The sequence below is a fragment of the Palaemon carinicauda genome, chromosome 18, assembly GCF_036898095.1.
Source record: "Palaemon carinicauda isolate YSFRI2023 chromosome 18, ASM3689809v2, whole genome shotgun sequence".
Lineage (NCBI taxonomy): Eukaryota > Metazoa > Arthropoda > Malacostraca > Decapoda > Palaemonidae > Palaemon > Palaemon carinicauda.
The window spans coordinates 18,471,006-18,483,823 of NC_090742.1; the positions used below are offsets into that span (position 1 = coordinate 18,471,006).

Below are 12,818 nucleotides of genomic sequence, written 5' to 3' on the forward strand. Positions count from 1 at the left end.
TTTTAAACAGGCATTTTCTTTTACACAAAACATGGTACATAAGAGCTTTAGGAGCTCTTGTCTTTAAATTAGTGTACAGAATACTATTGAAACTCATATATTACATTTACATGACATAATTTATCTTTATACAGGTACATGATGGGAGTAATGTGTCTAATTTCAACTTCTTGAGCTTTGATTTTAATTTGGTGATCACCATTAAAACTAAGTGCATATACTGTACATACCAGATAATAAATGAATTTCAGCTTCGTTCTTAATGGGATGGGTAAACCATTGGTTACGTACTTGTTGAGACATTCTTGCTACCAGTTTTGGCATGATGTAGATTTAATTCATACTGGAATGGTTTAATTTTTATCTTTAAATGATTTTTTTCATGCTAAACAACCTATACAATTACTGAATGGTTTTTATCACAATCTCATAATTTATATATCCTTCAATCTGAAATTTTTATGATAATTTTTATTAAAAACCCATCAATCATATCGAGATCCAATATAGTCTGAATATCTTGTTAATGAAGCCTCTGTTTGGGTACAATTATCCCACAAGGGAGGATCTATGTGGGGCTGAATGCCCTAGAAATGAGGCTCTATATGTCTGATGCATTCAAAATAATTATAGACCAAATTTTATGCTGTATTTTGTGTTTTTCCAGGGTGCTAGCGCTACGGGAAGTGTATAGTTCAGTGTGGATGCAGGGTCAACAAGGGGCAGGTCTTCAATCATCCCTGTTGGTGCTAACATCACTTCTGGCCAGATTACTTCCTGACCATTCGCTCCATCCATCATGAAAGTAAACCTCAATTTGAATATATAATGTAAATAAACTTAATTTCTATGGAATTCAAGGAATTGAAAGTTTATTTGGGGTTAAGTCATTCCAGTTTTTATAGGCTGCGAAACAGGCATTGCACTACAGAAAGATTATTTTTCTCCAATGTTTCCCAAAGATTGTATATAACTCAACATAGATTTCTTTACATCAGTATATATTTTTGGAGAGAAAGTATAGTAGTTGCAAAAGTTATATATGCAATAATGCTTTGATATATAGCAATCGTTCCAAAGATATTCTGTATATGTTGTGACCGAGTTTGACTCTTAGAATAAGTATTGCCACAATATGTTGATTTCTGATACAATGCAATTAAGAGGAGTCCAAACATTTAAATTTTTATTCTTAAAATAATTGTTAATATTGAAGTCATTTTATGCACAATGAAAATCTATTTTGTATAGTTATGGAAGTTTATTTTTAATTTATTTTCAGTATTATTCTTTTCTGCTAACTTGGCTCAAATGTTTTTTGGTGTTTTGTAAGCTCCTCGCTCAAATTTGATGCAAGTTAGACAGGGATTCCTGGTACATCTCGCTCTTAAGAAGTACACCGGCACACCCTTACTTAGCGGTGACTAACCAAACAGTGTAGGAAGAGGTGGCAGAGCTGGGTAGTGGGTGGGGCTGAAAACAGAAACTCGCCACGCAGTGTGGGTTGTGTGCATTTCTTCAGTGCAAGTTGTACCAGGAATTCCTGGGTCCAATTACTGTACATTGAGTGGTAATCTAGGTAATGTAGATGCATTGGTTAGTTAATTGCATTTATGTTTTACATGAATTATCTTACTCTGCAATGCCCTCTGTTTTACTTAATTTCTCTCGTATATTAATTGAAGTTGTACTGCCTCTATCCAACTACTTAAATTAAAATATTAAATTTCTCAACTAAACATCTGTGTTTACTGGTAGCATTTTCTTGGATAATTTTTCTCTTTCACAATTTCTTCATTTTTGGCATGTAGTTGGTGTATCGCATTCAGGGTTAACATGGCTTTGCATTTTAATTTTTGAGAGAGTAACCTTTTGGAATTCTGAAATGAAAAAGTAATGGATTAGAAAAGTGTGTGGAGTTATGAGTTGACAGAGTTATATTTGAGGTAATTCCTCTCGAGTATAGATTAACTTATTGAGCAAAGATTGAGACTCGAAGTGTTCTGCACATTCCAGACTTGTTTATTGAAAGTTAAAACTGTTTACTAGAAGTGGAAGAGATATATATAATACAGTATTCACATTCACTGTACTGCATCTAGTTTGGTTTTGCAACACTTTCTTTGTGGGTAATGCATTTTAAGGCTTATTCATGATAATATCCCGTTTACAGAAACTAGTTAAACATTACTCAGTCGTAGTTTTGTAATGTTTGATAATCTGGGTGAGAGGAAGAAAAACTAGCTTCATGTATGAAATGCTAAAAATCTGTCCAAACTCAAAACTAAGGCTAGTATAGTCTAATTTATAATTAGGCCTTTGAGGTGAAATAAACTATACACATTCAAAAAATTATAAAAAGTCAGTATTTTTTCTCATTTTTTTTTTATAATTAATGTGGACCTTCTCAAAACAGCATACTCTTGTGGTGATTAAAATGATTTATTTATAAACAAGTATCAAAGTAAAAAAATATTTTTTTTCTCAATTTATAATTATCAAAGTAAAACCAAAAATTTTCTTCGTAACTTCTAGACCACACAGGATTTTTCTAAATGTTCAGATCATCATCTGATACCTGGTTAAACTAAGTACTTGCAGAGTTAAAGTTAAATAATAAATTCATGCTCTATTGTATTTATATGATTGGCTCAAAGCGAAGAATAGCTGGGTTATTTAAAAAAAAAAACAACCTTAAAACAAGAAAAAGGATATAAATCTGGTTTTATTTTTTCTATGCCTCTGGCCCCTTGAACAAAGCTTATACATATATTTATTATAAACTTTATAGAATAAACATAACTTAATGTCCCACCGAGAGGCTTGATTGATTGTATCTATTTATTGTTATCACACAAGACTGTACCATAGTTGTAAATATTGGCAACAGGTACCCTTGGCATATTTAATTTATACTTCCGTCAAATGTACTGATAAAGTTAACCAACGTAAATTTAGAGATATCAATTCTTACTTTTCTGTTTCTCATGGGGTGTGATATTTTAAATATTTAAAGTGTACCCATAGTACCTATATTTTTCAGGGATATTTTATTTGAAAAATTGCATTTGTTGGGTGCATTTCAAGATTTTTCAGGGATAATTTATTTGAAAAATTGAAATTGTTAGGTGCATTTCAAAAAATTATTTTCTGGTAATGATTTAAACTGGTATGATACCGAGTGATGACCACTTTCTTTATAAGTTTTCATGCACTAATAATTTTAAACATTTGTTGTAACCGAAATTAAAATTATATTTTAAAGTTTAGCTAAAGCTTTTTATTCTATTTTGAAAAAAAACCTTTTCCACATTGGATCTTCACAAATGAGTATGCAATTATTATTAGAGTTCTTAAAACTAAAAATTTTGGAGACAATTTGTAAATTTCCTAGCTTTACAAACCAGAGTTATTTATATGGGTTTACTCCTAAGTCATTTATTCATAGCCAGAATTAAGTTATGGGATTCTGATAACATGTATGGATAACCATACCACTAACGCTGGAGAGGAGCGGACGACTCCAAGAGACAGCTCCACTTATCTCATGGTCAAGACTTGCAGGGTGAATGAGGTAAGCCATTATAACAAATGACTCAGGGTATGTATAGCCAGAAAAAACTACAAATATTTAACATTTGTAGTGTGTTCCTACACAAATACAAACCCTCGTCATTTATATACAGTCTTCCTTAGGTGGGAGGAAGCCCCCTGTAGCATTCAGGGACCTGTCTAACCCTTAACCCAGATAGAAGGATGACATTCGAAGACCGGCTTGTAATAGGGGCGAGGTCTAGAAGTCAGACTCGAATAATTGAGTGTGACACAATTCTCACAAAGATTATATGACCAGAGCTAAATTATAATTGTTCCAACACGGAGTTCTTACCTCGAACTACTTTCTTAGGAGTATCTGGGATCTCCTCCCAACTGACCAGAGTTTTGTGTAGTTTACCCTATTCCCGTTTTCTATGAGGGGGTAACCTCAGGTGGAATGATACGCGCCCTGAGGATAACCCCGGGTCATTGAGCATGCTTGCTCAGGTCTCGATCTCCAGTAAGTTCTCTGGTCGCGTCGCGATAACATCTCGACGCTCTCCTTACCCAGTGCGACCCTTTGTGTCCCTGACCCCCTTTGTGTCTCACGCAGTCCCCACGTAGACCCTTTGTGTTCATTCTATACCCTTTCCTACCCTTCTCCTCTGTGTTCGTCGTGTAGGGGCAGCTTATGTTCTCCTACAGCCACGTGTCCGGAGTGCGAGTCCTGGAACGAGGTACAGTGGGTGCGCTACGGCACCAAGAAGAAGAAGGCGTCCAAGAGGTCACGTAGGAAGCCGAGCCTCTCCTTTCCGCTTACTTCTCCCAATGCCTCGTCTGATAGAGCTTCTCAGCCACCTTCCCTACCCAGAGTAGGGGACGAGGTCAGTCAGTTGTGGGGAAGAGGCCCATTGCTCTTCCCCAGGAGTCTGAGTGGGTGCGGTATAGCACCAAGAAGAAGTAGGCGACGAAGAGGTCGCCTAAGAAGCCGAGCGTCCCTTCCTCCCTTGCTTCGCCAGGCGTCTCGTCTGACCGAGCTTCCCTACCACCCTCCCCTACCCAGAGTAGGGGACGAGGTAAATCCGTTGCGGGGAAGAGGCCCGCGGCCCTTCCCATAGAGTCTGATCTTCAGGATAGTGGGGTTGTGGTGTCGTTCCAGGCGAGTGAGGGGCCTGAGGGAGGAGCGGGAGTGTGTACGAGACGGAGTCCTGGTGCAAGCAGGCCACGTCTCCTCTGATGACCCCATGTGGGGGAAAAATGTCCCTAATTCTTCTCCAGCCTCTTTGGCCTGTTTTTCAGTCACTTCTGCAGCCGAGGGCGAAGCCGAGAAGGAGCTTTTCCCGGACCCCATTGCGTGGGTTCCCCCCAAGATGCCTTTCAGGTCGCCGCTGAGGATGGAAGAGGGCTTCGGGACCTGGTCCCCCACGGAAGAGCCTCCACGCGGGACGACTCGGACCCTTCGGTGCGGCCCTACATATCTTCGGGCTCCTCTTTCGAGTCATACTCTTTCTCCTCAGAGGATGGAGCCCCGAGGGACCAGTAGAGGAGGCAAGAGAGGTCCCGCAGGAGATGTTCCCGTTCCAGATCTCGCCGCGACAGGAGGCACGCTAGATCTCCCAGAAGGAGGTACAGAAGAAGTCGTCCCCCTAGGGAGGAATGGGTGTCGCCACCCCACGCAGATACCTCCTGGGAGCTTCAGCAGTTCCGGGTACCTCTGGCTGGCTCCCAAGGGCTCGTTTTCCCGCTCCGAAGTACGCCCCCTACAGCAGGCTCTGGCAGACCGGCATAAGTCCGCGAAGGTTCCGACTCCTTCCGCCCAGCGGAGAGTCGCCCCTTCGGTCTGGCAGCCGTGTCCCAGCCTAAAAGACTTCGACAGGCCGGCCAGAACGTGAAAGACAACCAGCAGCCACGAGGAAGCCCGCAGCAGCTTGGTCCTTCATGGGGAGAGACAAATCCAGGACGGAGGCCTCCGTCCCAGTGGCGATGCCCGTCCTCCATCCAGAACCGCCGAAGTCGTACCACGACAAAGGATGCCTTCACCCCAAGCGGGGCCCCCCGTCGTAGGTGCTCCTTCTCAGGCAGAAGAGCATCCGACGGAAGGCTCAGAAGAGCATCCGACGGAAGGCTCAGAAGAGCATCCGACGGAAGGCTCAGCGGACGAGGCCCCCCCCCTACAGAAAAGTACTAGCCCTCATCAGACGGCACCACAGGTTGGACGAACCGAAGCCCGCGACGGATGAGGACTGGCTCTCGGGCCTCAGCAGGTTGGTAGATACCCCCGTACAGCAGAGGCCCTCACTGGCTGGCTCCCTAGAGCTCCTTCGCCATCCTCGCGGTACGTCTCCTCCAGCAGACCCCATCATTGACGGAAGTCATCGCACCAGATCTCGGTCGACAGGCATAAGCCCGCGAAGGTTCCGACTTCTCCCGCCCAGCGGAGAGAGTCGCCCCTTCGGACTGGCAGCCTTGTCCCGGCCTCCGGTTCTTCGTGGGCCCGCCCTGAACGAAGGAACCAACCAGCCACCACGGGGAAGACCGCGGCCCCGCCCCATGGATCTCCGCAGGAGCTCCATCCATCCAGCGGAGGCAGCCGCTGGCTCGACCCAGCAGCATGGCATCCATACCCGGCACCACGACAGCTCCATTCAGGCTTCGTGGTCAACCACTGTTATACCAGGGTACTCACACCCCACGGATTCCCCGGGAGGGGGTAGACCCATGACGGATACCTCCATCCCGGTAGCTCCATCGTCCCGGCCAGCCCCATCCAAGCATTGGAGGTGGCCGCTGACACACCCATGACGGCTCCATCCGTGCCATCGTCCCGGCCAGCCCCATCCAAGCATCGGAGGCGGACACTGATATGGCAGGGTACTTAAACCCCACGTATTTCCCCGGGAGGGGGTATACCCATGACAGCTACCCCCGTTCCTGACGGCTCCATCCGTGTGAGAGAGAGAGGGGGGGGGGGGGAGGTCGCAGCTGATACCCTCCACCAGGATGACCTACCTAGGGTTGGTCCTAGACTCCCGGAGGGCGAGGGCCTTCCCCTCCGCGGAGAGACTGGACAACCTGAAACAGATACTCTGGCCCTTCCTGTCAGGCCAGCCCAGGAGAGCCAAGGACTGGCAAAGACTGATAGGACTCCCCGCACAAGATAGTCCTGGTGTCCCTGGAGACGAAGGAAGTCCTGGAGTGGTGGCACGTCAGAACGAACACCCTCAAGGGAATGCCCTTCGCAATTGACCCTCCGGAGATGCTCCTGTTCACGGACGCATCCAAGGAGGGCTGGGGTGCCCATCTTCTCGACAAGACGGCAAAAGGTAAATGGGAAGTCGAGGAGACGAACCTGCACAGAAACGTGCTGGAGATGAGGACCATACAAAGGGTGTGCCTAGAGTTTGTCCCTCTACCCCGGGGAAGCACCATGGCTCCGATGTGCGGCAACGCCACGGTGGTAGCCTACGTGAAAAAGCAAGGAGGACTAAAATCGAAGGAACGGTGGTCTCACGATGGAGTTCTTAGAATTTTTCAGCCAGGTTCTCTCCGGTGAAGAGGAACGTCCTGGATGACGGCCTCAGCAGGATGGGTCAAGTGGTAGGGCCCGAGTGGTCCCTACTCCCAGAAGTGGTCAAAACCCTCTTCCTGAAGTGGGGCTCGCCGGTGATAGACCTCTTCGCCACGAGACTAAACGCACAGCTCCACATGTTTTGTATTCCTGTGCCAGATCCAGCAGCAGCGTTCGAGGACGCCTTCCAACACCCTTGGAAGACGTTAACGACTTCCCACCCTTCGGGATGCTCAGACAGGTCCTCACGGTGAGACGGACGGCCAACCTGTGGGTGACTTTGGTAGCGCCCTGGTGGCCGGAGAGAGAGTGGTTCGCGGATCTAAAGGAACTGGCACGCCTTCCACCTGGGCCACTTCCAGACAGACCAGACCTTCTCCAGCAGCCTCACTTCCAGAGGTTCCACGAAAACCCTCGGTCCCTCTGGCTTCACGCGTGGAGGTTATCGAGCGTCTCCTGAGAAAGGAAGGATATCTGTCGAGGACGGCATCAAGGATGTCAGGGTACCTGAGGCGTTCATAAGTCAAGGTGTACCAGGCGAAGTGGGCTACCTTTTCTAAGGGGTGCTCCTCGAAGAACATCAGGCCGTTAGGGGCCTCCATTCAAGAGAAAGCAGACTTCCTGGTGTATCTCAGGGACGAAGTGGGCACGTCCATCCCAAGTCTTCCTCCTGAAGGACATAGACCTAGGTGCTTCCAGATATATCTCGACGCTCATCAAGAGTTCCCCCCAAGCCGCTAGAGTGCCCCAGGGGGATGTGGCTAGGGTACTGAAGATGCTTTCGGAACCTCCCTCCGAGCCTCTAAAAGACATTCTAGACATGGAGCTCACCCTCAAGGCAGTCTTTCGTTTAGCTCTGGCATCAGCAAAGAGTAGGTGAGATTCATGGCCTGTCGTACGAGATCTCACACTCGAAGGGCTGGCGAGAAGCTACCTTCAGATTCTTACCCTCCTTCGTAGCCAAGACTCAGAATCCAGCTGTTTGGGACCCCAAAGTTGAAGGGTTCTCAGTGCCAGCTATCCCTCGTTCGGACAACCCGAGGGACTTGCTGCTGTGCCCTGTCAGGGCAGTATGGCAGTATTTAGAGAGGACAGCTAGACTTCGTCCCGAGATCAAGAGTCTGTTCATTTTCCTCAGGACTGTGAAGAAGCCAGTCTCCAAAAACACTATCTCCTTCTGGCTAAGGCAGGTGATCATCAGGGCCTACAGTAGTGCAGGGGTCCCCCTTCCAGGAAATCCCAGACCCCACGACATTAGGGGTCTAAATACTTCATTGGCGTTTGAGAAAAACATGGCAGTGGGCCAAATTCTGAGGGCAGGTACTTGGTCTAGCCAGTCGACCTTTACGGCTCACTACTTGAAGGACTACTCAAGAAAGTCCCTGGACGGGTTCTCGCTCGGTCCCGTCATTTCCGCGCTCCAAACGGTTTAAAGGTGTAGCCCCAGTGGTAACTGCGGGTAGTAAGGCCAAGAGACACAGGTTCCTTTCTGAGCCCCCTTGCTCTTCCTTCCCCTATTCCCTTACCGGAAATGACTCGGGTAGCCCCCTGAAACTCCCATGGGATACACTATCATTGGAAGGACATGTCTCCTAGGATTCTTGCATAAGTGAGTTACTTAGACACCAAGATGGTTTTTGGCGTAGTTTTACCTATTTTCTCGTGTTTTCCTTGAGGTCAGCAGAACCTAGTCTCCTACCTAGGTTCCTCTTCTATACTCGTCACGGTCTCTAGGTCCTGAAGGACACTCCCACCTCCTAAGGTATAAGTCTCCTAAGAAAGTAGTTCGAGGTAAGTACTCCGTGTTGGAACAAATCACAAATTTTAAGTAATTTGTATTTTTCCTAATAGTACTTACCTCGAACTACTTCCGGGTAATGGCCCGCCCATCCTACCCCGAGTGCCTTGCTGGACTTCATAAGATACCTAAGCTATCGAGAACTTACTGGAGATCGAGACCTGAGCAAGCATGCTCTCTGACCCGGGGTTAGCCTCAGGGCGTGTATCACTCCACCTGAGGTTACCCCTCATAGAAAACGGGACTAGGGTAAACTACACAAAACTCTGGTCGGTTGGGAGGAGATCCCAGATACTCCTAAGAAAGTAGTTCGAGGTAAGTACTGTTAGGAAAAATACAAATTACTTAAAATTTGTGATTTTAATTTTAAAATTTTGAAATATTTTAAAATTAAATGCCACAAAAAGGTCTCTTACCTGCATAAGTGTTTTTTCAATTAGGATACTCCCAAGTCAGGAATGTCCAAAAGAAAAGAAAAATTCATTCATTCTATTTTCTGATGTTTAATATAATTATGCGACCCAAGCTGTTCATCCTGAAAAGCAAAAACTTTTTAAATGATTTACTGAGCAGCGACTACTGGACCCAAAGATAAAGTGTCAAGTGATCTGTGGGTACAATCCTTAAGGTAATGTGCAGTAAGGTAGTCTCTCTGATCCAGACCCCATCACTAAGGACTTGCGCTCCTGAGTGGTTTTTGCGGGATGCTAGGGTTGGAGTATTACCACGGCTGTTATAAGCTCTGAGAGGGGCTCCTGGCAGCACTTCTCCAGAGGACTTATAGTGTTTTAATAATTACTTGTAACCAAAAAGAGATAACATTCTTAGTCACGTTAGGACGAAGCAGAGCAGTTTTTCTAAGGTAACTTCTGACCGATCTCGCAAGACAAAGTAACAGACTGTTATTTATTTGATATGAGGAAGTTCTTCAAGTGCCATCTCTAGGGATCTTGAATCCTAGACTTGAGTTTCAGTTTCTCTGAGTGGGCACGACTGCTCAAAGCTCTTGATCAGGGCTGAGCGTTCCCTTGAGGAGGAGAGGTTATTTCCTTCAGCTTGAACAAATGGCTTAAAGCTGAACAATAACATTTAACCGCTGTGACAGACATTTCTCCTCCTGTAAGGATACCAAAATGCCTGCAATTAATGGAGGAGGTTTTGCCACTGGCAGTTCTCTTGGAACTTCTATGAGAAGATCCAGGTCAGGGTACCACTCCACATGAGGCCATCTTGGGACTACTAGTGTTACTTTGAGAATTCTTTGATTCCCTGACTTTGTTCATAACTTGACCGACCAGGCAGCATGGGGGAAAGGCATAAATGTCCAGTCCATCCCACTTTTATGCCAGTCCGTCCCACTGGAGTTGGAATGCATCTTTCATTACTGCAGCTGGGTCTGGGATCAGAGAACAATACACCAGGAGTGTTGTTCAAGTGTGTGGGGAAACTCACAAAACCAAAAGACTTATTTGCTACTTGAGGATATCAATACCATTCTGAACCAACTGTCATTCAAGTCTGCTCAGTCTACTATCACATTTCTTTTTCCCAGAGATGAAACAGACAAAGAAGAACTGCATTTATCTAGGCCAAATGGTGTATTCCAACTGAGAGTTGGCATATCAGGTGGGAGACTGTATCTCCTTGCTTGTTTATGTAGGTCACTACAGTCATGCTGTTGCTCATCAACACTACCGCAACCCCTCCCCCCCAATGGTTTCTGAAAAGTGGAGTAATACTAAGTAAGCAGCTTTCATTTCTAGATACTTTAAATGGAAGGCCTTAGCCTCCTGTGATCATATACATGAAATCTATTCTTTTCGTAGATGGGCTCCCGATCCTTGGCGAGAAGCACCTGTGACAAGGAGAAACTTGTAGTGTTACAGCTAACAGGTCCTTTTCTTTCAGCCCGAAAGAGAAATCTGTTCCCACTGCTCAAAGGACCTTTACAATATCCATAGCTGATGCGGATTCTGTCGTCTGTGACTACTGGCTCTTCAGTGCCCACTGCAATGAGCAAAGGTGCATTCTTCAGAAGGGAAGTAACTTCTCGAGGGAGGTAAGGTGATCTAGAAGTTTCTGCCAGGAGTGAGCTGGAAGAGATTCCAGTTCTCTGCAAAATTCGAAGAGATCCCTGTGGCGTATGAGAAGGAATCTTGACTTTGTCAGGAGGAAACAGTTGTCAAAGTAACTTAGAAGTCTTATACACAGGGTATGTCCAAGTGGAGAATAAAAAAAATAGACGGGTGAATACCTGTGGGGCTATTGACAGGTCGAAGCACAGCCCCTTGAACTGGTAAATATTTTCTCAGAAAAGGAATCTTAAGTATTTTCCCGAGCTGTGATGAACAGAAATCTGAAAATACACATATTTCAAGTCTATGGTCAGCAGGAAGGCATTCTTTCTGATGGCCGTAGGATCTGTGCTTGGGGTTTCCATCTTGAACATAGTTTAGAGCACAAACTGAAAGTGGGAAATAGACTGCCAAGTGGCCAAATTGGACCAAACCATACACTGAAGTGTATACAGTATAAGGCTTTTTACCATACAGTAGAACCTCGGTTTACGAACGACTCCGCTTACGAATTTTTCGGTTAACGAAGTGACTTTCTCTGAAAAATTCGTCTCGGTTAACGAATATTGTATCGGTTAACGAATTTAAATTTCCCTCCCACGCGCCGTTTTTTGTGGAAAAGTGTTAACGCCGCGCTTCCTGATCGCATTTTTCATGGAAATAACTTAACGACAGCATCTCACAATGGAGTCACGTGACTCCTCCCACGCATACCTACCACCCCCTAATCCCCTTTATTACCCCCTTCACTCGTTCATTATCTCAGTATCCGCCGTCTCGATAGCATACATACTTAGTGAATTCGTGGACGATTTCTTTGTGATTTTTACACGTGGTTTGTGATTTGTTTTATTTTCATTCATTTGTGATTACAGTACTGTACTGTGTATTATTGTGATAGACAATGGCTCCTAAGATGTCGAAGAAGGAAAGCAGTAAGAAGAAGCTGATGATAACAATCGAGATGAAGAAGGAGATCATCGAGAAGCATGACCAAGGCATGCGTGTGAAAGACATTGCTAGTTTTTTCAATCGCTCGCAGTCGACGATATGCACAATATTAAAGAAAAAAGAAGAAATAAAGGCCGCTAAAGTAGCTAAAGGTGTATCGTCGTTGTCAAAACAACGGCCACCTATTCTTGATGACGTAGAAAATTTATTAATGGTGTGGTTAAATGAAAAGCAGCTCGCAGGAGATTCAGTAAATGAGAACATGATTTGCGAGAAGGCAAGAACCATTTACGAGGACTTGGTGAGAAGTGAGCCAGGCACATCAGCAGAAAAACAAAGTTTTAAGGCAAGCCGTGGTTGGTTTGAAAAATTCAAGAAGAGAACGGGTATCCATAGTGTTGTTCGGCATGGCGAGGGGGCCAGCGCCGATACGAAGGCAGCAGAGTCTTTTGTGAAAGAGTTCAAAAGTCTCGTGGACTCCGAGGACTACGTTTCCCAACAGGTGTTTAATTGCGATGAGACAGGCCTCTTTTGGAAGAAAATGCCCAGGAGGACCTATATCACGGCAGAAGAAAAGGCCCTTCCTGGCCATAAGCCCATGAAAGACCGTCTAACCCTGCTGTTCTGTTCCAACGCCAGTGGGGATTGCAAAATTAAACCCCTCCTGGTGTATCACTCGGAGAATCCACGAGCCTTCAAGAAGAACAATGTGCAGAAGAAAAAGTTGCACGTCATGTGGCGTTCTAATACGAAGGCTTGGGTGACAAGGATCTTCTTCGTTGAGTGGATGAACGAGGTTTTTGGTCCCGAAGTCAAGAGATACCTCCTGGAGAAGGACCTCCCACTCAAAGCCTTGCTGTTAATGGACAATGCTCCTGCCCATCCTCCA

General features: G+C 45.5%; 1 protein-coding gene and 1 long non-coding RNA gene across 3 annotated transcripts in view; one reads left to right on the plus strand and one right to left on the minus strand.

The window, feature by feature from the left end:
- Positions 1–3,268, plus strand: part of LOC137657651 (uncharacterized) — a 101,348-nt gene extending 98,080 nt beyond the window's left edge. Inside the window, exon 20 of the mRNA XM_068392052.1 lies at positions 668–3,268. Coding sequence (XP_068248153.1) covers positions 668–803 — 136 coding nt within the window. The 3' untranslated portion in view covers positions 804–3,268. The remainder of the gene's footprint in view (positions 1–667) is intronic.
- The window catches only part of LOC137657654 (uncharacterized), a 53,568-nt gene continuing 42,496 nt past the window's right edge, over positions 1,747–12,818 (minus strand). For both annotated transcript variants that reach the window (XR_011047182.1, XR_011047181.1), the window contains exon 4: positions 1,747–1,880. This is a non-coding gene — a long non-coding RNA (uncharacterized lncRNA). The remainder of the gene's footprint in view (positions 1,881–12,818) is intronic.